At 42.0% G+C, this 26,419-nt stretch overlaps 1 protein-coding gene across 5 annotated transcripts in view; it reads right to left on the reverse strand.

The window, feature by feature from the left end:
* The window catches only part of CACNA2D3 (calcium voltage-gated channel auxiliary subunit alpha2delta 3), a 784,865-nt gene that overhangs the window by 191,878 nt on the left and 566,568 nt on the right, over positions 1-26,419 (reverse strand). For 3 of the 5 annotated variants that reach the window (XM_060307837.1, XM_060307834.1, XM_060307833.1), the window contains 3 exons: positions 12,963-13,034; positions 11,421-11,501; positions 2,363-2,437 (listed from right to left, as the gene is read on the reverse strand). In XM_060307837.1, the coding sequence (XP_060163820.1) occupies positions 2,363-2,437; positions 11,421-11,501; positions 12,963-13,034 (228 nt within the window). The remainder of the gene's footprint in view (positions 1-2,362; positions 2,438-11,420; positions 11,502-12,962; positions 13,035-26,419) is intronic. The other 2 variants (XM_060307836.1, XM_060307835.1) reach the window with 1 other exon arrangement.

Consider the following 26,419-nt stretch of genomic DNA (forward strand, 5'->3'; position numbering starts at 1 on the left):
ATGGTGGGCATCACGCCAAACCTCTTCTAAATATGTCAGGGCCTCAGGGTCACAGACTGATAAATGGGATAGATGGCTCACTGACCTGGCCACTCCTTATGTTCTTATAATGGATCAGTTGCAAAATGCTTCATCTGGTTTGGGCTTGGGTTCTCACAAGTGAGATGTGCAGCATTTGCTTGGGTCACCCCATTTATGGGAATTTGACCCTAGCTACCATTTCCAGTGAAATCATTCAGTGCAATGTTTCAACAGTGAGAAGAACAGAAATGACTTGTATTTGTGAGTATTTGCACTGTCAGGAGATGATAAGTCTTGACTGGTTGGCCTGTTTTTATAAGAGCCTTTTGGCTGCCCTCTCAGTGGCCACAGCTCTGGAAAGTACATGAGATGGATTATTTGCAAACAGACCATTTGCTGCATGACCAGGAGATATAAAAGACCAGAAAGACTTCGTGAGTTGACTGTGCAGATGGGAGCTGCTCATTTCCATTGCTATAGAGAAAGGAAAGGTACCTTGGTGACTTCTGACATCTGGTTCCATTTTGTTCCTTCTTTAAAAGCTGATACATAGAAAGTTATTCATTCACTAGCGGAAGATCCAGGTTTGATTGTTTCATTTACTCTGATCCACTCCAACTTGGAATAACTAAGCACTAGGAGCCCATACTCAGCCACACCAAATATGTAACTCCTACCACCCACCAACAGGCAACCCCAACTGGAAGGCTTAGAAATGGGTAATGTGCTAAGCTTTTTAAACTTAAATGTGTTTTTAGACTTAAATATCCTTAAAAAGTTAGTAGCTTTTTCAATCGGACTTTTCAATGATTCTAAGTTACGTTTGGAATTAGCTAACCAGTTAACTCAACCTTTTTTTGATAAAAAGATTGTTGAAGTCAAGTATTACCTTAAGTCCCATCCTGAAGCATGCATATGGGATCCACATGATGTGGCCATGACTCCATTAATATCAGGGCAATTAGAGCAAAGTTGGATGATGATGGAGCTAAAACATGGACTTTTTCTAAACAATGATTCAAGCGAGAAGCAAACTGGTCCCCACGATGTTTCACCAATAAACATTTGCATAGCAGGCATTGCTATTTTCTAATTTTGATGAAAGGGAAAAAGACATGTGGGGTGGATGTGCATGCGTGCGTGTGTGTGTGTGTGTGTGTGTGTGTGTGTATAGCTATAGGAATGAACTACACTTTCTTTGTTTTGTTTTGTTTTTTGTTTTTTTTGCGGTACGTGGGCCTCTCACTGTTGTGGCCTCTCCTGTTGCAGAGCACAGGCTCCGGACGCGCAGGCTCAGCGGCCATGGCTCACGGGCACAGCCACTCCGCAGCATGTGGGATCTTCCCGGACCGGGGCACGAACCCGTGTCCCCTGCATCGGCAGGCGGACTCCCAACCACTGCGCCACCAGGGAAGCCCTGAACTACACTTTCTTAACATTCAAAAGCAGAGTTTACTATATTACTCTTTATACTTTTATATCTTCCTTAAAATTAGCTAACCGCAGACCGAAAAGGATGTCCTTTTTTCAACACATTACAACTAGTCCAGGGATGGCAAACATGTGGTGCACTCACTGCCTGTGCCCTTCCAGAGTGCACAGTGGACCAGGGCCTCCTATCTGACAAGCCTGGCTGCCCTTCAGAATGCTCCTCAACACAGTGCTCCAGGCAGCCTCTCCCCAGGGATCAGAATGGACCGTGATATTCTGGCTGTCCTGGATTTGACCTAACTCCACTCACTTCAGAGAGAGTGAAAACGATGCTGAAAGAAAATGGTTTACATGTCAGCTCACCAAACAATGCTACTGGATACAGCTTAGGCAGGACAAGGAGAAAATCTCAACTGTTTCAATTAAACACAAATACCTTCAAGGCAGCAGGCACTGGGCTTGGGTAATGTATTTTGGGGGCAAATCCCATCAGAATGAATTTCCAGGGATCTTGGATTTAATCTGTTGTATCAAATGTAACTTTCAATAAGTTGGTCTCAGACTGAAGTGTTAGAGACCATTTGTTATATAAAGGTATCTATTATGATGGGTTTCAAGCTGTCCAGAGTTTAAAATTTTTCCATATATTGGCAGATGTGAAATAAATATATAAGTACATATAGATATATATGGATTTATATATAAAACCATGATAGTAAATATATTTACCCTACATTATTTACATATTTTATGTCAAAATGCTAGTTATAAACTATTAAAACAACCTTTTAGAGACGGTATTATGAATTGAGCGTTTCAAGTGAAAACTGCAAAGTGTAATTACTGTAGAACTGAAGAAAGTCTTTTAAAATCATAAAGGGAGAAACACAGAAATAAGTATGTCTCTTACCAGTGGTCTGAGTTCTGGATGCGTCAGGATATATCCATTATTTGTGATTGCAAAGGCATAACCGTGAATCCCTAACTGTAAGAAGAAGCGAGAAAGAAGCCTTCATTAGCTTGCTCCCTGGTGAATTCACAAAGCAGAAAGCAGCCCGACATTTAGTAATGTGCAGCTTAAACCTGGCATTCATAGCCCTTATCAGCACAATATTTCATTAAAATGAATGCAAGGCACTGATCCTTGACATTTGGTGGAAATGAAGACCTGTCACAGGATAAGCTCAGCAAATAGCACAATTTAAAATGTCACAGACCCACGCTGGCATCCAAAGCCCTTACTTTGATTTATTTAAAACAAAAACAATTATATTTTCTAAAAGGCAAGTGGCTAATGTTTCTGGAGACCCTATGTCCAAGTGAACAGAGTTTTGTCAACCTGGGTGTCTTCTCTCTCCACCTGAGATAAGGCAAGAGGGGCCTCCCTCTGAGGCACACCTAGGCTCCCTACAATTTCACACCCCTAGGGGCCATCGCAAGCATGCACTCTCCTAGGCAGTCATTTTCCATAATTCCTCAAGGATAAAAGTGTCCCCACCAGCCTATATAGGAGCCTGCCAACCCTTTTTATATCCTTTCGTCTTTAAATTGTGAGGCTGCCAAGCTTTTCCATGCATGCTTCCATCGACACAAAGCCTGGGTAATTTTCTATGCAGAGCCTCACTTAATTTATGTTTTCTGACTAAATGGGACTATGGGAAATAGTTTGAGAGCAATGAAATGTTTTACTAGCTTTAAAAAGTATGTAATCAAATTTAACACTGCACTTATTTAAATAATCATCCCAGCTTTTTGACAATATTTCTATTACACAGTTGACTGCACCCATTGGCTACAATAAATTTACCTACAAATCATTCATGTATTAAAATGGCCTCTGGCATAGAACCCATACTGATCTCTCTCTCTAAAGAAAGAAAATGTAACCCACTTTTGCCAGAGCAGTGAAAGGGGAGAAGAAAAAGAAATCCTCTGTTTTTTTCCAACGAGTTATTTCATAGTTCTGAGCCCTCCCTGTTACTTTTCTTGGAAATTCTCTGCTGCTCACATTCTTGAATATGATACTATTAAATGATCCAGACAACAGAGTTTACAAACCAAGAATGACCCTGTCTGCTTGTTAGCTTAACGTCAAGGTGATGTGAAATTAACTTCAGGGAATTTAACACCAGAAATTAAAAGTTTTCCTTGCATTACATAAAGTAAATATGCACATGGTAGTCAAGGGCAACAGGCATTTTCTTCTGGAGTTACCTTGCAAAGCAAGTCTTAATAAGATTCTACTTGATTCTAATGATAAAAGTGTATTTCATTATGCTGTGAAAGATAAACCAGCTATCCTCTGAGATGTATATTGTCTCTTTCATCTTGTCTCTTGGAAAAAATGTCAGACACAGTCAACACTGCGTTAATTACCTTTATTTATGTCCCAGTTTAATATGGACTGCAGGGGTCAAAAAAGACTCAGAGAGTTTGACTCTTTCCATTAAAGGCAAAAGTGGTATTTGGTTGGAAATTCACAATGAGACCAAACAAATAATATTTTATAGTCAACTAATACATTCAGTGCCTTCTAATTTACATTCCTTCACTTCTTGGTCTGCTTGTAGGAAGTAATATTCAAAAGAAGGTAAAACTCCATGCATATGCCCCCCCTAATGCCCTCTACTTTTCTTGTGTCAAAATGATAATAATCAATTATTTGTGAGGTTGACTATAAGTAATCAAGGCATCAGTCAAGGCCTTTAATTATTTAATGCCTGTCTCCCTGCCAGAATATAAGTTCTGTGACAGCCAAGGTCATACCATGTGCTTATGGAGAGGTAGCTGGCATGGAGGGAAGAGGGGTAGAGAAAGGAGAAAGCAGAAAAGGAGGAAGGAGGGAAACAAAAGAAACTGAATTGAGTGCAGATACTACAAAGCTATCCTAAACTCTCTGCTTCCTCCCTGGGATGCAGAGACTGAGCTGACCTTCCCACACAATGTCCTCTACTCACTGTTCAACTGCCATCTCTACTTCCTTGTTGCTCACTCATGCCCGACCCTACTAGAGTCTGCCTCTGCTGTGACCCCTTGCCTACCAAGATGCCACCAGAACTCCTTTCTTTACAGTTGCCAGTGGCCTCCTAACTGCCAAACCCTATAGAAAGCTCTCTCTCTTCCTGGTTGTGTTAGCCGACTGCCCCCTCCTCCTTGACACTCTCTAGTCCCTCAGCTGTCAGGACCCACACTCCAGGGTTTCCTCCCTTTCATAGGACACTCATCCTCCACCCACCTGGAAGCACTAATTTTCCCTAAGTTTCTGTCCTCAGCGTCCCTTGTCTGCTTTAGCTCTCTCTACCCCAACACGATTCATTAACCACCTGGATGCTGTTGATCTCCAGATCTGTGCTCCAGCCTTGGCCTGTCCCCTCAGTGGCAGATCCCAGTATCCACGTGTGTGTCGGCCGTCTCTGCCTGGACATCCCAAAGGCGCCCCAGGCTCACCCAGGGCAGCAGGGTGGCTCTTTCCCTTAGCGCTGCTCTTCCTGCTCTTCTCTCTCAATCGGCGGAACCACCAACCACCCAGACTCCTCAGCTGCAAACTCCTTTTTCTCTTTCATCCCCGACTTCTTGACCTAAGTAATTACTAATTTTTCCTCCAGAAATCACTCAGATTCAACTCTGCTTCCCCACCCTACCATTCATGTAGATTTAATATAACAGATTGCCATAATGGTCCTACCTGCACTTCCTGCCTCAAAGCTTGGCCCCAACAAAGTCATCCTTCAGATTAATCAAAGTCAAAGGTAACTCTGACTCTGTTGCTCCCCTTTGTAAAACCCACTAAAGACCTCTTTCATGTATAAGATAAAATCCATGGGCCCAGCCATCAAGTCTCCCTGGGATCTGGCCCCTACCTAGTTACCCAGCACTGCCTTCTTTCACTCATGGCCTCTCAAGGGCACACGACAGGGACAACACCACCCCTGCAGTTGTTTTCTCCCACTTAGACTTTTACTCACACAGTGGGAGCTGCCCAGAGCACTGCTCCTTCCCATCTCCCCTGAGCTAATTCTCACCCATGCTATGAGCTCAGCCTCAGGATCTTCCCCTATAAAAGGTCTCTCCTGTTGCACCGTCCTTTCCATACCATGTCTCCATAAAACCCTAAGAATTTTTTCCACTATTACCTTCACCCTAATATATGAAAATGCTACACTTACTTTTCTGCCTGCTTCTCAACTCTAGCTGGTTGTCTTTCTTTCCTCTGCCTTGTTCTAGATAAGGCAGTGCCTCCCCCATAAGAATGGGCTCTTTGTGGGGAAGGAATCATCTCACTCGTTTCTGACTTCTCCAGTCTCTAGCATAATGTCTAACACATGACAGGTGCTCCAGTTAAGGTTTGCATGTATTTAAGACATTCACTACTTTACCCAAATATTACCTAGTTCATCTTTAAAGTTTGAGCTAAAGTAAATATTGAACATGAGCTGAAAAGTAGAAGCTGATTTGCTATCGGAGGTACATAGTCAGTCCTCCTCAAGCCTGTACCTGAGAAAGTCTTCTGACATTCAGAAACTATCTGGTTAACATCCTTCCCAGGAGAACAGTCTGGGAAAATAACATCAGAATGTTTTGTTGGTTGGTTGATGGCATATGGATATAACCTAATGTAGATGTAAGAACAGAAACTGAGCAAATCTCAAAACACATTCTGTGGATGAGTCTCTCAGAAACCTTAAACTTGTGTATGGCAATGTCCAACATTTGTTTTGGGCCCCAAATCAATATACAGATGAAATTTCTAATTTTTGTTTCATCTGAAATAGAACCAGTCTTCCTGTCCATTCTAATGTGCAGTCCTGTGGAGTAATAAAAGAACAGATGGGACACAAGGCCTTCCAGCACTTGGGGCTGCCAAAGGGGCCCTCATCCTGAATCATACTCTTCTGGAGGCCAGGAGCCTCGAGCTCCAACAGCCCGGGGAAGGAGGTGCTTCCCTTCCAAGTGCAGAGACTTTGGGCTAATGAAGTGAACCCAATTATAAAATGGCTTATTACATTAACAGAGGCTGTGGTGTCCGGAAATTATTGCTGGGGTGTTTGGAATTCTTAATAAAAAGTACAGGAAGTCTGATTGCTTGTGGGAAAATCTATGAAGCTAAGGGAAAAGAAAGAATTCTATCTTCTGGGAAAACCCCGAGAGCAGACTCATCTTTACAAGGTGTTAATCAAGAGAAAAAGGTATAATTTGCACTCTGCTCCCTGGAGCTCTCCTCTCCTAGATGGCTCACTCTGCCTGCCATGCACACCTTTTCCCCAAGGCTCTTGTGGGAACCAGAGGAAGGATAACTTAGATTAAGGTATGTCATACGTGGGTCTCTCGTTCCCAGACCTTAGGAAAAGCCTAAAACAGAAGTGCCTGTATTTCAGACACTGCTGGTTAATTTTCTGTAGCTGATCTTCCTCTATCCCCTTATTATACTTCGTTTCATTTATCTTTTATTAGCTGAGTTATACTGAGAAAGTTATTTCACGTATCCTCATCTAAAAACGGGGTCAAGTGGTACCCACTTCATGGGAGTGTAATAAGGATTCAGTGGGAATAGTGGATATAAAGCACTTTTACCATACCAAACACACAGTAAAAAGTTCAATGAATGTTTTATTGTATTATTTTAGCCATTAATATTATTTTTAATATTTTAACTATTATTTAAACTATTACTATTATTGTCCTTTATTGTTTCTAATGTCTCTAGGGTAATAAAGGCTAAAAGTCTGGATTGCTAGTTGTGAGACTTGGTGAGATATTTAAACTTTCTGAGCCTCTGTTTCTTTAGCCAAGGGTAATAGCAGTGTCTACCTATTATTAAGTGAGATAATGCTATAAAGAGCTTAGTACATTGCCTAGTAGAGGAAGCTCTGAGAAACAGACTCACAGGGTAATTGTTATCAGTTCCTGTATGTTCACACTTTCTTGATTTACTGGGCATATATTAAATAGTGGCCCTATATATGGGCTTCTACATCTTCTTATATGGTGCAAGAGGATTAAGAGTGTTAAGGAAGGTGGGATGCCCTTCCTTAAACAGTAAGCCAGCAATTCTGGGTACCTAAGTCTGGGGATTTCAATAAAAGTAAAGTCCACTATCTTTAGGGGCCTCAAATACCCTGAGTTTCCATCTCCGGGGAGCTATACAGTTTCCAACATGTGCTTATGTGAGTTTGGATCAACCACATGTCCTATCATGCTCTGGAAGCTTAACTTCAACTGTAAAAGCCTTGCTGTTGAATGAACCTGGTTGTCAGGGCTCCAGGGTGACAGTAGGAAGAAAGACTTTTGTCATCTCAGTAAACCTAATCAGGAAAATTCTTTTGTTAAGGAGGCCACCTTTTGTGAGCCTGGACACCTGATTTTAGATTAGAGTTCATTTCCTCGTATCATGAAGGTGGCTTTCTAATTTGATCACCTAAATGGAATTGGCATATGGGAAGAGACATGCCTTGCTTGTTTAAAGAAGTTTCCTCTTCTAGGAGTGGAGCATGTGCTAAGGACCAGCTAGGAAGCGCTGGGAAGAATTTAACCTTTTGGGTTTTCTGAGAAGGTTGGGCCAACAGGTGAGGGTGCAGCATGGGCTTATGGAGGGTGGTGATAGCGCTGATGTCCAGGGCTAAGGGGAGCCCTAGGAGGCAGGGATACATACCCCAAGTCTGAACAATCCCCTATGGTCCTCACTCTTCAGTCCTCCATCATCTTCCCATGGCCTATTTTGCTTTCTTAGGGAAAACAGTGTAGAGCGAGATGATTTCAGGTGGCATGTAGGGCCTGTGTTAAACTTTATAGCCAGAACCTCTAGTAAGAGGCAGCCCTTTTAAAAATTTCTTCCATCCTTCCAATTATATCAAAAATAAACTTTCCATTAGTATATCTTTAACATTTGCCTTTAATACTAACTTAAAAGAAAAAAGAGAACAGAATTCAAGTTCAGAACCTTGGAATCAATTATTTAATACTATTATTTTGTTTTTATAATTTTTTTTACAATTATCTTCTATAATGCAAATTGACACTGGCTTTTCTTTTTAGAAATGATGGGTTTCCTATCAAAATTTAGTTAAGTGAAGAAAGTTTCAGGCTGATTTACAAGTGAAGTATTAAGTAAATAATGGTACAGAGAGTATATGAAGTAGTATGTGAATGGCTTAGATCTGCTCTAAGAATGTGGATCTAGGCTCAAATCACACTCACCACTTCCTACTTATGTAGCCTTGAGCTCTGTGAACATAAGCCCTGCAAACCTGAGTTTCCTCATGAGTAGAATGGATACAACAGCACTGCACTTACCTGAGGAAGGTTTCTCAACATGATGGGGGTAATGTTCGTTGCACAGCACGGAGTACTGGGCAAATGTTATCTGCTAATATTATACCTTGAGACATCCCATTTTGTACCACAAAATGGTGCTTTTTTAAACAGGTGTTTTCTGCACCTGTCACTTTGCATCCAACCCTCTGAGGGGTGACCTGTTCATTTTGGCTGCAGTCATCCATTTAGCTGACTAGCTTGGATAAGGGCTTGCTGTGATGCCTGGTGATCTGTTCTCTTGCTCTTATCCTGGCCTTCTGTCAAAAAGGTGGACCTATCCTTGTCGTCAAACTTAAGAATCTTGCCTAACACACATGACCTTGTATCGTAAGCCTTTCCCCGTGTCTTTCAAAATTCTTTGAAAACCCCATTTTCAAAGGTGGCTGAGAATCCCAGCATGTGGTTGCCTAGTCCATTGTTCAGTTAACCCATCGTTCTGTTGGGCATTCTGGGTTAGCAAAGGATCAGTGGATGTGAAGCCACAGGTGTCAGAATCTGGTAGGAAAGGTGTCAATAGCTCTCTGCAAGCAGTACTCCCTGTGGAAGAGGGCTGCAGGTACCAGGGGCTGGGGGTCAAATCTGTCCTCTTGACCAGTGTGTTACCATTGCTCCTGACTGATGACAGTGGTCAATTCTTCACACAAATCTACAAGCAGGTTCTATTGTTATCACCATTGGACAGAGAGGAACTAAGGATTTGAGAGAGTTGTCCATACCCAGCTCCTCAGTGATGGAGCTGAACTCCAAATGTATCTTCTTCCAGAGCACTAACCATTGCCTCTTCCTGCCAAGGCCCAGGAAGAAGGGCCTCTCACAATGGTGGTGAGGCAGGCTCAGCACATCAGGGAATGAGGTGGTAAGGGAGGGGGCCCTGCCAGTTAGCCAAGAATCTCAGATTCCCAGCCCAAAGGAGCTTGCCTCCCTCCAGATGGGAACGGAAAGAACCCTCGTCAGTCTGTGAGTGGGCCAGAGATGGAGATGGGCGAGCTGGTCTGCTTCATGCTGAGGGAAGAGGGGACGGTATGGTCTCAACCCTTGTGCAGCCAGGGGAACCATGTCAGTCCATGAACTCCTCCCAGGACAAGGAGCAGGGGCTGCTTCCTGCCCCCCTGCACTCCCATGCATGCATACACAGAGACGGCTCTTGGGCAGTTCCATAGCACTGGGATAGGGCTTAAGGGGACCTTCCTCTTCTCACCCCTTGATTTGCTTTTCTGGGGAGCCCCCACTAGGGAACAGGTGAGAGTTTTCTGCATGGGGTTCAAGGACTCTCTGGGCCATCTTCTTAAAAGGAAAACCTGCATGTTACTCCCCTGGCTAACCTATGTATCAGAAAAATATAATGACCATATCTCAATTTACGACTTCACATGTGGCTGTTCAGGCTGAGGTTAGAAGAGATAATTAAGAAAAAGTGCCAGTCAAATGAAATTTAAAAAGATCTGTTCAGTAATTCTGCAGGTGGTACAAAGAAAAGACAATGTGTTACGATGGTGGGAAGCAAAAGGTTGAAGCTGGAACAACACTGCTCTAAAGGTAGTAGAGCCTGAACCTGACTTGGATGGAAACCAGGCTCCTGGCCTGTCCGTTGCTCTGATTTTGTTAAAGTGCTTATTTAACCACAGCAGCCAAAGAACATAAATACCAAGTAATATCATCCCTATGGGCCACAAAATGGTTACTGCCACCGTGTCCCCTTCATAGCAACTTGCCAACTCCTGCACCCAGCCTAGGTGGCAGTGCAGTCTGTCACTGTGTGTGCCTGCCTGCCCCAGAGAGGGCAGATCCAGTCTGTGGACCTCTGGGAAATCACATGGAGCTTGGGATGCTTGTTCTCATGGAAAGAGGTTGGGCTGCAGGTGGCACTGGGATGACACATTAGAGCCCCTCTGTCCCCAAATGTGGAAGAACTAAATAAACCAAAGAGTAGTTCTGGGAACAGAGTGCTGGGAATATAGCCAGGTAAGGGGGAAAGCATGACCCTCTCTCTCGAGGTAGGGCTGGCCTCACACGCAGAGCTGGTTCTAGCATATCCACCCCCCGCCACACCCTTTTCTGAGCCTTTCCATCTAGTGTTTCTTTTCCATGTTGTTCTAAACTCCCAAGGCAGTGGCCTACCAAGGCCTGCCCTAATCTCTTTGTTCCAAAATTACCTACTCCACCCTCTCAACTATCCCCAGAATTTAAAACAAACTTACAATTCCCTTACTGCCATAGGTTTAATGCAGCTTTAGGAAAGGAATATTAATTTGTACCCCATCACCTTCCAGGATAAAGGGAATACGTAGTCGAGAGTCAGAGACCACTTTTCTTTGTGCCTCATTGGGTTCCTGTTAAGAAGTAACAGGTTTTAGAGGGTCCTCAGATTGGGGTGAAACAAGATTGGCTTAGAAAACCATCAGAGGTGTAAGACCTGTGGAGAACTGCACAGACTTGTGTAGATTTCCGCAGACTCACACAAACCTGGATAGGCACATGTAGACCTAATCAGACCTGCATGGACTATTATTATTCTAACAAAACAAAACAAAACAAAACAGAGCCCTCTAGAAGAGAGTAGAAGGGCCTCCTTCCTTCATGTTTTCCTTGTCACTACGGCAGGTTGTGAAATTATCTTGTGCACTTGGCCCTTGACTATTAATTATGTGATGCATTACCTTGTATTTGGGGATGGTCTTCAGAAGTTCTTTCACTGGGACATCTGTGCCGACCACACCCAGAAGAATGCCTTTCGATCTCTGTTGAAAAGAAACATTAAACAATACCAACAATAGTATGTTAATTTGGTAGAAGAAATAGAACCTCCTGAAAAGCCACACATCATAGATCACTGTCTGGTGCCTTCTTCAAACTGAGAGAGATTGAAGATTAACCTGGATCTCTATGAGGGAACCTCTTCTATTCCCCATCCGCTGCCCAAAATATTCCTAGGCAAGAATGGTAGCTTCTCAGGCCAAACATTACCTACTATATATCCCTCAACACACGCCCATACCAAGACACCCTAAAAACCATTTTCTTCTCTCTCCTGAAAATCAAGAAGCTAAGGACTTATGATCATTAATCAGTTTCTCTTATGGAAACTTTTTATAGGAAACACTTTACATGTTAACTACTTTCTCAATTTACACTGCCATCTGGTGCCCACGAGAGAGAGAGAGAGACTAAATAGCCAGAGAAAGATGCAATAACCCTAACACATTTTTAGCAGCAAGCTGGAATCAAGGACTAAGGGGAAGGAATAGGCCTCCAGGGTCCCAGGTCCCAAGGTCAATGTGGTGTACTAAACTTTCTAATGTCAGAAAGGGGCTTCTAGAAGAAAATACTCATCGCTGTTGTCTGTTGTTTCCCCCTAATTCAAGTGTCCCCAGAACCTCAGGCTGCGATCTTATTTGGAAATAGGGTCTTTGTAGATGTAATTAATTAAGGATCTCAAGGCAAAATCATCCTGGATGTAGGATGGGGCTTATATCCAATGATTTGTGTCATTAGAGGAAGAAGAGAGGACAGAGAGATAAGGAGAGAAGAAGGCCATGTGAAGACAGAGGCAGAGATTGGAATTATGCTGCCACAAACCAAGGAACTCCTGGGGCCACTGGAAGAGGAAAGGAAGGAGTCTTCCCTAGAACTGACTCCTTGATTTTGCACTTTTAGCCTCTGGAATTGTGAGAATACATTTCTATTGTTGTAAGCCATCCTGTTTGGGGCACTTTGTTGCCACAGCCCTGGGAATCTAATTCAAGGCTGGTACCTGTAAATCAGAGAGAGGTTAACCCACTACAATCAAGGATTCTTTCTGGGGGTTTCCTTCCTCTGGTCATTTAAACACTTAAATTTTGGAAAAGTGCTACAAACTGTAAAATGATGCCTGCTTGAATTCCTCTCATCTATTTTTTTTTTTTTTTGCTGTGCCGGCTCTTAGTTGCGGCATGCAGGATCTAGTTCCCTGATCAGGGATCAAACCTGGGGCCCCTGCATTGGGAGCACAAAGCCCTAACCACTGGACCACCAGGGAAGTCTCATCTCTCATCTACTCTTGATTTCATGATGCTACCAGCAGGATTAAAAGTGAGGAAAAATTATACACCCTCCATCCTTAAATTAAATGAGTAAATAAAGGGCACCAAAGCTTGAGTCAGAGGGGGTCTGAGATAACAACCGTCCTAGCAACAAGTAGGAAATCCAGTCACTGTACTCACAGTTTCGTTCTGCTTACTAAACACAGGCATGGCGACCGTGGTCATCAGGACGGGGCCCTGACCATTGGCAAGCTGGATGGAGACAGAAAAGCCAGTTACCTGAGAAAGATCTAGGATAAATAGTGCTGGAGGCCATACCCTTTGACTATCTCATCCTCTCCTGACCAGGGGCTGTTGGGAATGGACCAGGGTCCACTCGAGCCTTTATGGCATAGGTGGGAGTGCAACATTCCTCCACCCTGACGTGCAGGTGAAGATCCCAGCCCCTCCTCCCCAGCAGGGGAAACAACGTCAGTTACCATCAGTCACTCCAGCTGATGTGTTTACTGCATTCAGCTATTTGAGTTCAAATAAAGCCCTGTTTGGATCTCAGTGATTCATTTTATTTTATTACTACAGACTGACTTTACTGTTTTACTTTGCAGACTTTTATGTTCAATATGTGCAATATTAATGCTTCTCCTTAATCTGGAAATTGAGGATCAGAAAGCATGAGCATAAGGGGTTTTATGAGTTGCCCCTGCTGGAAACAATGGAATCTGGAAGCATTTATTCTCCCCAAGGTAGCTGAGTCATGGCCTTTTTGAACTTCTGCGTATCTCTGTATGTCAGTCCCAGATGGAAAACAAACAAAATAAAAAAATAATTTGAACAGCTCATCTTTAAATCACTGGTAAGAAGCTGAACATCCCTCCCGGAAGAAGAACTCTTGAAATTTGGCACATAATACACTTCTGTAACTCACTGAATTGCATACAAATGCACTGAGACCACCATCCCAATCGTCCTTCACAACAGTGTTAGGAGAAAGGCAGGAACCCCTACTCTGCCCCATTAACAAATGGGGAAACTGAGTCCTGGACCACAGTAGGCTTTGGTCCAAGACAAACCTCGTTCTAATTCTCAGCTTTGAATCTTTATTAACTGCATTATCTAAGCCTTCATGTCCTCATATGAAATAATGCCAAGTATTCCCCAACAGTGTTGCCATGAAGATAAAATGTGAAACTGCCCAGCAAGGTACCTGGCATCTGCAGGTGCTCAAAAGATGCTAGTTTCCTTTCCCTGCCTTCAAGGTCACATGGCTAGCAAGTAGCAGAGTCTCCAGTAAGATCAAGGCATGTGGCACTGCGGATAGAGACCAAAATTGGCAAGTCTGGTGGGAGAGGTTTACTTCCTGGTTTCACAGCCCATTCAAGCTTCAAATGAAGCAATCTGTGAATAAGAATCCACTATCTTCAGTCTAGAGTGTTTTCTGATGTTTGGGCACTTCTCTGTCACTTCAATTCCATAGAAAAAGGAGGTGTTGCTCCCTCGGTCTTCTTGGGAAAAGGCACTATAAAGAGAAGATCCTAAAATTTAGAGGTCCCCATAGACTGAGGTCCCCACAGACTGACTGGCCTCCTGAGAAAGGTCATTAAACTCAGTCAATCTTCTACCAGTCTTGTTCTTCCAATAGGTTATTTGAGCAATAGGACCTCATTACTTGTAATGTGGTACACAGAATGGCAGTACCTCTGGCACCTGAGTGCCCTAGAAATGCATAATCCCAAGTCCTCTCTAGATTCTCTGAATCTGAATCTTCATTTCAATAGTTAGTATGCATATTAAAATCCAAGAAGCACTGTAAAAAGGCAATGCTTTCCACCATCAATAACCATGATAGTTAAAGAGAAACTTATATGCTTTGGGAAAACTCCTAACAGGGATAGAGGAGGCCATGTTCTTATTAGTTTTACCTCTATATCAAGATAGGCCTATATTCCTCCATGACAAGCAAAACAACACAAGAATCTCAAGATCCCTCAAGGACTGGGAATTCATGATGTGATGGTTAATTTTATGTGGCAACTTGGTTAGGCAACAGTGCCAGTTGTTTGACCAAACACCAGTCTAGATGTTGTTGTGAATGTATTTTTTAGATGCGATTAACATTTAAATCAGTTGGTTTTAGAGATGGCCAAAATGGTGGAGTAGGAAGACCCAGAGCTCACCTCCTCCAAAGACACACCAAAATTACAACTACTTACACAGCAACTATCTATGAGAACAAACTGAAGATAGCAGAAAAGATTTTCCACAACGATAGACATAAAGAAGGAACCACAACGAGATGGATAGGAAGGGCGGAGACGTGGTAAAGTCAAGACCCATACCTCCGGGTCAGCAACCTACAAACAGGAGGAATATCACAATCGTAGAGGTCCTCCCCAAGGAGCGAGTGGTCTGAGCTCCACATCAGGCTCCTCATCCCAGGGATCCTACACTGGGAAGACAAGACCCCAGAACGTCTGGTTTTGAAAACCAGCAGGGCTTATGTTTAGGGGAGCCATAGAGTGACAGGACATGGAGGCTCTGCTCCTAAAGAGTGCTTGCAAAATATCACACTTTCCAAGTCCCAGCACAGAGGCAGTAGTTTAAGAGAAGCCTAGGTCAGACCCATTTGCTGACCTTGGAGAGCTTCCCGGAGAGGCAGGAGGCAACTGGGACTCCCCCTGCAGATAGAGATGCTGGCAGCAACCAGTTTCAGGAGCTTGTTCCACAACAACACTGGCACTGGCAAGCCCCATTTTGGAATCCTCCCTCTAGCCTAGAGCAAGAGGGACCCAGCCCCACCCAACAGTGGGCTGGTACCACCTTGGGGCTCTGCAGAGAGCCACATGCAGGGATAGAGCTGGAGGGATCATGCTCCCTCATTTTAAACTATACTACAAAAGGTACAGTCATGAAAACATTACTGTACTGGCACACAAAGAAAGACACATAGATCAGTGGAACAGAATAGAGAGCCCAGAAATGAACCCACACTTATATGGGTTCATTATATGAATAATTATATGGGCAATTAATCTATGACAAAGGAGGCAAGAATATACAATGGGGAAAAGACAGCCTTTTCAATAAATGGTATTAGGGAAACTGGACAGCTACATGCAAAAGAATCAAACTGGACAGTCTCACATCATATTCAAAAGTAGACTAAAAATCAGTTAAAGACTTAAATGTAAGACCTGAAATCATAAAACTCCTAGAAAAAAAACAGGCAGTATGGTTTTTGACATTGGTCTTAGCAATTTTTTTGGATGTGTTTCCTCAGGCAAGAAAAACAAAAGCAAAAATAAACAAATGGGATTCATCAAACTAAAAAGCTTTTGCAGAGCAAAAAAAGCTATCAACAAAAAAGAAAAGGCAGCCTACTGAATGGAAGGAGATACTTGCAAATTATATATCCGATAAGGCGTTATTTTCCAAAATATACAAATAACACATACACTCAACATCAAATAAACAAACAACCAGACTGAAGAATGGGCACAGGACCTGAATAGACGTTTTCCCAAATTAGACAAACAGATGGACAACAGGCATATGAAAAGATGCTCAGCATCGCTATTACAGAAATGTAAATCAAAACCACAATGATATATCACCTCATCCCTGTCAGTGAATGGTTATTATCGAAAAGATAACAAATAACAAGCGTTGGTGAGGATGTAAAGAAAAGGAAATCCTTGTGCACTGTTGGGATTGTAAATTGGTGCAGCCACTGTGAAAAACGGTATGGAGGCTCATCAAAAAATTAAAAATAGAACTGCCGGGAATTCCCTAGCGGTCCAATGATTAGGACTCCATGCTTTCACTGCTGAGGGCTCAGGTACAGTCCCTGATCTGGGAACTAAGATCCCACAAGCCACGTAGCACAGCCAATAAATAAATAAATAAATAAAAATAGAACTGCCATACGATCTAGCAATTTCACTTCTGGGTAATTATCGGAAGAAAATAAAATACTAATTCGAAAAGAGATATGCACACCAATGTTCACTGCAATGTTATTTACAATAGCCAAGATATGGAAGCGAACTAATTGTCCATTGAGAGATGAATGGATAAAGAAGATGTGATATATACACACAATGGAATATAGTCAGCCATAAAAAAATCTTGCCATTTGTGACAACATGGATGGATCTAGAGAGTATTATATTAAGTGAAATAAGTCAGAGAAAGACAAATGATCTCACTTATAAGTATGATCTCACTTATATGTAGAATCTAAAAAACAAAACAAACAAACAAAATAAAATAAAAACAGACTCACAGAAACAGAACAAACAGATGGTTGCCAGAGCGGGGGGCAGGTGGGAGCGAAATAGGTGAAGGGGCTGAAGAGATACAAACCTCCAGCTATAAAATAAATAAGCCACGGGGATATAATACACAACATAAGGAATATGGTCAGTAACATAATAATTTGTACAGGGACAGAAGGTTACTAGACATAGTGATGATCATTTCATAATATTTGCAAATCACTATGTAGCACATCTGAAACTAAGATAATGTTACATGGCAACTATATTTCAATAAAAAATAAGTAGACTTTGATAAAGCAGATTATCCTACATAATCTGGGTGTGTTTTATCCAATCAGTTCAAGGCCTTAAGAGAAAAAAAGGTTCCCCAAGGAAGAAGAAATTCTGCTTCCAGACTGCCTTCAGACCCAAGACTGTAAAATCCCATCCTGCTGGAATTGCCATCCTACCAACCTGCCTTACAGTTTTTCAGATGCGTCAGCCCCCCACATTCATGTGAGGCAATTGCTTAAAATAAACCTCTCTCTCTCCCTCCCTCCCTCTCTCCCTCCCTCCTTCTGTGTGTGTGTATGTGTGTGGGTGTGTGTATACTTACCTTACACTTAAGAAAAAAAATACATATATATCTCATATGGTTCTCTTTCTCTGGAGAATCCTGAGTAATACACATTGTAATCATATAATCTATTATTTGGGACAGCCTAACTTTGGTGTTAGTATAAATAAACAAACTGGATGTATCATATTAAGAACCAAATAATATTAACTATGAGATAATGCTAACAGTTATTGTTGCCAGGAACCAAACCAACTGGTATATAACAGTTTGTGAAACCATGGTTCCAACACCTTGCTAAAAATACTTAAAGTATACTATGGCCATCAATGGGGGCATGCAAGGCCATTTTCAAAGGCAGAACCAACCCACAATAAACATCTCCCTCAGAATCAGAAATCTTCCCATATTCTGACTCCTTGATTAATCCTTAATGCTACAAAGAAAACTGAGTTGAGCTGATCCATAACCCTGGGGAACTTCCACTTTGCAACTCAAATCAAAATTTCAAGCAATGCCAACATGTATCACGGATAAAATCAAAACATACCATTGACAATAATGAGAAATGAAGCTTTTTTCCTGCAAACAGTAAAAATCAGTTATAAGTCACTGGTACTTGTCCTGGCATAAATATAAGATCACGGGAAACTAACTTCCAAATATTAAGGCCAGAAAATAGTAACAACTTCACTCAGGGGCTAATTCCAAATATAATTACTGCGTTACTTAAAATTTTCAAAAAACCCATAATATTACATTTGTACAGAAACCACTCATTTTAAACCAGCCCCAGGTAAACAAGGGAAATGCAGTGATCTCAGTCTAGCCACTGTTATGAGCTCACATGTCCCTCTTTCAGGGACAATTCTGCCCCAGATTTGTACTGGCTTGGCCAGAACCCTAACCTGTAGCCTTTCTGATGTTATACCAGCTCATCAGTATGGCCATGAGGGCTGGCAGCACTCCGGAAATATCACTTGCACAACATGAAGATGCTCTTCTGCACCCGCCAGCTCCATCTTTCCCACTTTCCACTGGGTCTGGGTCCTGTGAATCTTAAACATTTTGTGGAGAGTGAATATCAAATTGAAAGTTAATTTGCACGGTAAGCACTTTATGATTGAAAGGCATTCTGTACTCCTGCCATAGGAAATAGCAGCTGGTGGCAAAAGGTTTTGGTTTTTTTTTTAAGACCACCAAGCAGGAGTTATGCAGCAAACCACAGCCAGACACCCTCTGTCCCCGCACTACACTAGGGGGTCCCTGCTTTCCTGTGGCTCCCTAACCTGTAGTAGACACTGAGGCAAGAGCACTGCTTATGATTCATAGACATGGCTTCCAAGAAAAACGCAGACATAGAGTCAACATTCATTTTCCAAGGGTAGGAGTGGGAGACTGGGGGTCGCGATGGTCCATCTAGGCAAAATCCCATTAACTTGAGTCCAAGTGGGAATCTTAAAATGAACTGCCGTTCAATTATACTTGCCCAGGCTTTGAACAGGCCTCTGAAATGCTTGGTTGTGGTGTTCTGTTGTATAATAAGTGTATATTATTCCATATCCTTCATTTCCTATGCTACATAATGGAGACCATTCTGGTATCAAAGGAAATGATGAATAATAATACCAAACATCTGGTTTATAAAACACAAACTTGCTCAACAGATTGACTGCTTCCTGTCAGCTTCCCAAGTTAATCATGCATATGGGCTCATATGAATATGCATTTGTGAGGTACATGCAGTGATGCCAGGCCTCTCCTCCTAATGCTTGATTAGTTTCCCACCAATGGCACTAGCTCGATGCAGGCGCCGCTCTAGGGTGTGGCCCCAGATAGGATAACAGAACCAGATTTGTGTTCTATCAATTTTGTTGCAGGTTTAGTCATTATTATTCATTGATTCCCTTGATAAACATTCCTTGAGCATCAGCTATGTGCCAAGTTCCATGCCATGTGCTGGGAAGATAACCAGGAATAAGACATAGGTCTTAGTGGGGACAGGAAAGCTAATGAGGCAAATGGGGAAGAGCTGGCTGGGGCGGTACACTGTCTCTCTACACGGGAGCAGAAGGCTGTCTTCTTTATGACCAGCCTTAACTAAAATAAAAATGTCCAGCATTTACTGATATCTTTCAGGGTTTATAGGACAAATTCAGAAGCTTTCTGAAAACCAGTTTAACAACACTAGGAACAACACTAGGAAACACTAGGAACACTAGGAACAACACTAGGAAATTACTGCCGCACAGTAATTTCATCACTTACTTTATACTTAAAAATATTTACAAATGGAACAATGCAGGGGAGACCTTTTAAAAAAATTGCCCGGCACTTTTCTTTTCCTTCTTTTGCAAATATCAACCCCTTCCTTTAGGGAAATCTTCTTCACCCCTTCCATTCACAAGGTTTTCTTGACAGTTAACCTCTCCCACCCTGCACGTGTGGCTGGGTATCCAACCCAGGCTGTGCCAACCACAGCACTACACACACACACACACACACACACACACACACACACACACACACACACACACATACACACAAAAATACACACAAACTCTGCCCAGGTCACAATGATTGGTTTATTAATTAGACACATGATTCAAAATGGGCTATTTGGGGGTTTTTCCTTTTTTCCATCTGGAACAAATAGGAAAAACTCTCTACACTCTTTTGTGTGTGGTTTTAGGAATGTAAGCCTAACAGCTATGTCCCCTCCTCATAGAGACGCAATTGAGAAAATAAAGTAAACCCAGAGAGATGAGGAGAGATGAGAGAGTGTGAGAGAGAGAGTGTGTGTGTGTGTGTGATAAGGGAAAAGCAGAAGGAGAAGGAGGGAGGAACGGGGAGAGGGAGGGAAGGTACCAGTCCTGAATGCCTTCATCCCTAAGATCAACCCCATCCATGCTTTCTTCTGTTGGGTTAGTTGAGGCAATAAGTTTTTTCTCTTTGCCCAAATGAACATGGATTGGATTTGTGACTTTTGGAGGACATCTACTATGTTGCCTTCTTTCATATCTCCAATCAGAGGAAGTTTGCCAGCACCAGTGGCAGAATGCTCTGTTTATTCTATAGCTGGAGGCCCCTGGTGGTGAGTGCAAAGCCCCAGAGAAAGGAGGCAAGCAGGACTCCTGGCCCTGAGGAGAGATCTGAGCGAGTTAAGGGCAGCAGGCTTGGAAGCCTGTTTGAGGGCTGCCAGGTGGTTTTCAGCAGAGCCTCCTGCCAGATGTGCTCAGCCCTGGAGGCTGGGACTCAATGAGAAGGTTGTGCACAAATGGGGAACTCAGCTTAGGAAGAGAATGGCTCTAAGCCAAGAACAAAGGCCAACTCACTAACTCTCTGCAAATATCATATTTCTTCTATATTTTGCTCCTCCTATGTTTGTATGTTTTTCTTTTCTTATTAAAGTTGATCAGCATATTGACTGCATTAATAGAGTACATCATATAAATATATTACATAATACATAAATATTTTATATATGTTTATGTAATTTGTGAGTACACAGCTGCATTTCTTCTGTCTTCCTTCCAACACCTGGTATGAACACTAAATTGCACTCCAGGAAAAGACACTACCACCATCTAGAGGCAAGCAGGGTGAATTGCAGACACAAGGTCCTGGGTGATAAGCCATTTCCAGAGTATGGGCCTTACCAATAAAAATGTATTTTAACTGTAACCAATGTCACTAAGTTCCCCACTGAACTGAAACACAGATAGGCGATATCAACTATTCCTTCTGTCAATAACCTTTGGTGGAAAGATGCAGCTGTGTACATCTTTAAATATCAGATGAAACATTTTGAAAGGAGAACCACTGTTTCTTTAAAGCATTCAGGATCTGAGAATGTGATGAGGGCATGCAGGAAAAGGGGGGTTCCTTCACACCTACTTTCTCAAACACAGATTTAACAGAAGGGAAGCCAAAACCTTGGCATTCTCTCCTTTCTACATGAGCTCAAGTTTACAAATGACCTTGGAATCCCCCAGGGGCCATTCTCTGGCTAACACATGATGAGGGGCAATGTGGGTGGGACAGATAACACCCATATTCTCCAGTTTCCACACTCCATGGTGAGGGGAGAGCTGGAGAGTAGAAAGTCATCAGAATAACACTCTGTACAAATTACTTGGTGAGACAGCACTAAGGAGAACAGTAGGGAAACACAGATCAAGAAAAGAGGGCATGTGCAGAGTATGTGGCTACGTAGAGATCACCCCCACCCCCACCCCCACCCCCTGGTCACACACACAGAAAAGACACAGAAAAGATCCCTGGAGCTTCCCACCTATTCCCAGATCAAAAACAGTGCTCTGTATCTACTCCTTTTCAATGCCTGCCTACTTCCCCTCCCCCAAATCTCCCTCTCCTTCTACCGTTACAACATCCCTTATCCTCAATACTGAACAAAAGTATCAGGGCAAGAATATAGTAAGAACCATACTCAATGATCTGTTTTAACTTTTTGTACTGGGTATATGCAGAAGGACCTTTTCTCTGGAGACACATATAGACACACTTCAGAGGTAGAACACAGGTGAGACCCACTGAGACATGGAAACTAAATTCTATTGGTGCATTTTATGCCTGAAGAGGGAGCACAGTATCAACATTGTCTGCTTGGCTAATGTTAACATTATCTGACTCTAGCTGTGAATTTTACTCTCACATTACTTAGACTGCCACAGCCTTTAGTGATGATCATGAAATTTGCTGGCTGTTTCAATAGTGGCTAGGATTTACATACACAGGCACATTTAAAAATTCATTTTCTCAATAATCAAAGAAGTCATTTTGAAATGAGAAGGGAAAGCAAGAATAGCTTGCTTCGGTGATAAAACCAAACGATTCCTAAATCACTATTGGCTCTCTCTCTCTCTCTCTCTCTCTCTCTCTGTGTGTGTGTGTGTGTGTGTGTGTGTGTATTTGATTAAGTGTTTTTTTAAAAATTTGTCTCTTTTCTGTATGATTGAAAATTTTAATAATAAGAACATCCCATAAATTCTCACTTACAGAAAACATTTTATAAATAAAACCACCCAGGGGCTTCCCTGGTGGTGCAGTGGTTGAAAGTTTGCCTGCTAATGCAGAGGACATGGGTTCGAGCCCTGGTCTGGGAGGATCCCGCATGCCGCGGAGCAACTAGGCCCGTGAGCCACAACTACTGAGCCTGCGCGTCTGGAGCCTGTGCTCCGCAACAAGAGAGGCCGCAATAGTGAGAGGCCTGTGCACCGCAATGAAGAGTGGCCCCCGCTTGCCACAACTAGAGAAAGCCCTCGCACAGAAACGAAGACCCAACACAGCAAAAATAAATTAATTAATTAATAAATAAAACCACCCAGTAACATATGGTAGCAATGAATATTAATGCCTTAAAAATAAATACAAACAAACAAATATATAACAGTAATCCTATTTTAAAAATCCCTTTTTGCATAAAGATCAAAAAGTCCTTTAAACAAACCATGGTAACACTTTGACATGGAAATGCTATCAGAATAAAGTTTTTACATTCTGGGTTAAACATATTATATTTGATTATCAGTATTTTGGATATTCTTCATAACAAGATATTTAGAAAAAGCAGGTGCTATTATTTTTAATTGAGGAGTTGATTCTTTCAATGTAAGCAATATGAATTACCTGTCTTTTATGATACTACTCAGATGAACTGCTTTCCTTTTTAAAATCTAGACAAATTAAGAACACCAACCATTGTTTAGATTCCCATTTTGTACTGGCATTTTTCAATATTTTTGCAAGATGCCTGAACCTTGAATAATTTAAAGCATTAAGAAAGTAGCAGTGGAGGGACTTCCCTGGTGGCACAGTGGTTAAGAATCCACCTGCCAATGCAGGGGACATGGGTTCGAGCCCTGGCCCAGGAAGATCCCACATGCCACGGAGCAGCTAAGCCCATGCGCCACAACTACTGAGCCTGCACTCTAGAGCCCGCAAGCCACAACTACTGAGCCTGAGTGCCACAACTACTGAAGCCCACGCACCTAGAGCCCGTGCCCTGCAACAAGAGAAGCCACTGCAGTTAGAAGCCCGCGCACCTCAACGAAGAGTAGCCCTGGCTCGCCCCAACTAGAGGAAGCCCACGTGCACCAACAAAGACCCAACACAGCCAAAAATAAATAAATAAAATAAATTTATAAAAAAAAGAAAGTAGCAGTAGAGAATAAGAATAATAAAGAAGTAGTAAACCTTCCAAGTGACATTTCTCCCTTGCTTTGCATTTGACTGTCTTGGTAAAGTGTCATCACTCAGTCCTTGAGAATGCTACATAAATGACACTTTGCTTTTAGACAAAACTTTTCCTCTTTTTATTGAATCATTATTACTTGCATCTGAGATTTGGAAATCCTGAATTCTTATGAGATTCACTGTATTTTAGGTTGTCTAAATATAAAAGTAATCAGATTTCCCTCTTTGAACTTTAACTGCATCTTTTATGAACTAAATTGTTGTATTTGTTTGTTCTCTCTCTTTTTAACAACCTAAAGACAACTTTGTGAATGATAATGCTAGATAATGTTAGATCATCTGGATGAGAATCTCAAAATAACTTTCTTCTAATAAAGTTGTTATTTTTCAGGAAAATTTTTATGTTGTTTCTTTTTCTCCCAGTGTTTCAAAGATCTAAGTCATTAAGCAGGGAATACATTTTATGGGTAAATATCTAGACAGAGGGAGGATGCTGTCTTTGACCAGGGACACATATATAAGCAAACCCATGGACGAGAGAATATTACAGATTAACATATCTGAAAGTTGTCTTAGGGAACTGCTTTATTAGTGTACAACACGCTTACTTCAGGAATGCCCCAAAATAAGGACAATAGGAATTATTATGGGGCACTGGATTTTGGTCAATATTCATGATCAGCTATGACACATAACTGACCCCCATTGTGGCCAAAGATTTATATTTTCACAAACTATGGTTTAGACGCCTCCCAAATAGATGCCTGAAAACACTGCCAACAGTCAGGGCTTCGGGGCCCTGGGACAAAACCTTTCCCTTGTTTAAAGACCCCCTGAAATGCTGCTTCCTCCATAAAACCTTCCCTAACAAACTGGAAATGGGAACCAGATGTTCTCAAACTTCACTACAAAGATAATCATATTTACTCTACAACCTACGATACAATCTAGGACCAAATTTGTGCAAACTGTTAATACAGCTAAGTCACTGAACACTGTGGCTGGAAGAAAAGCTGGGGATTCTGTAGAGCCTGTGAACTCCAAGGGCAGAAGTGGGAATGGTTCCTCCTTTTATCCATAGCATTTAGCACAGAGTCTGGTATGTAAGAAGCACTCAGCAAATGTTCCTTGAATGAATTTATTCTAATCCTGTCCTTTTATTTACTTTATAAATGAGGCTCAGAGAGGAAGAGGAGTCACAGAGAATTGGTACCAGAATCTGGACAAGACTCCAGGGCTACCACTGTCCATTTTATGTTGTGCATCCTCTACCTGCTCTTGGCTCCTTCTCTTAATACCTTTCTTTGTGTATCTTGCCTGTGCCAGTGAGGTCAAACTTAGACTGTAACGAGGGCCTGGGAGGCTGGTACCTATGTGCAGCTGCTGCTGATAGGGGCAAAAGGTTTATGATGTCAAAGAGGTAAAGGAAAAGGACTTAAAAAAAACCCTGCTTAGTTGAACACTATGATTTCCTTGGAAAGCAGAACAGAGAGGAGAAATGAGCTACAGAAGCAAAGAGACCTGAATTATTCCGGAACAGGTTACTCACACTTCTTGAGTCATTTGTATTTATCCATCCTTCCATTCATTCATTCTTCCATCTATCCATCCACCCATCCACTCAGCCATATTCTATTTCCAAACATGTTTTGCTATTACCAAATATTGCTTTAAACATTTAACATCTATATAGCTTTAAATTTAACCCTGTAAAATGTCTATACCCATCTTACAGATGAATCAATTAAAGATAAAGGAGCAAAGTACCTTGCTCTAGGTCACAGAGGGCAGCAGGGTGCGGGTTTGAGCCTTGGCCAACCTGACACTAGAGCTCCTGTTCAAATCATTCTGCCCTCAGCCTCCTGTTTTAGGGGTACAAAGACAAATGTCATGTTTTGCCTTAAGTATCTTGGAATGAAGTAAAAGAGGCAACCAAGCAAAGCATCCCTAAAATAGGAATATCTCCAAGAGTTCTGGGGAGGATTAAATAGAATTGTAGATGCAAAGCATCTAATACAGTGCCTGACACATCCAACAAGTGCAGCTGTTCTCATAAAGACCATTCTAGGCTAAGCTTCTCTGAAATCCATCCACTGCTCTATCAAATTTGAACTTCATCCATCTCTTCATTCAAATTACATATACAAAATAAAAAAATACTTCTCCTTTATGCCATGATATAGACAATATGCTTTAGAAAGCAGTTGGGGGTGGTGGTAATTGCAAATATTAAAGAAGGTTGGGAAGGATGCACATTGGGAAGGAAATTGTTGGAGAGGAAGGAGGTCAGGAAAGAAAGGACAGATGCTTCAGAAGCACCCGGCCAAATCATGTAATGTGTCCCAGGCCTGGGCAGACATGGATGGGTCCAATCCAAGCACACAGGGCTCATGATTCAGCAATTGGTTCAATTCCATGAGTCATTTCTGGAAAAAGAAAGTCCATACCATGGCATTAGCCCTTTGCCTGACATTTTTCTACCTCATGAAACTAGGCTAGGTTTTCCAAAACCCTTCCAGTTAATTTGAAGGGATAAACATCTAACTTTCTGCTTTTGGACTTCTCAGTATTATTGCTGTACACGATTG

Source organism: Globicephala melas, chromosome 11 (genome assembly GCF_963455315.2).
Source record: "Globicephala melas chromosome 11, mGloMel1.2, whole genome shotgun sequence".
Taxonomy (NCBI): Eukaryota; Metazoa; Chordata; class Mammalia; order Artiodactyla; family Delphinidae; genus Globicephala; species Globicephala melas.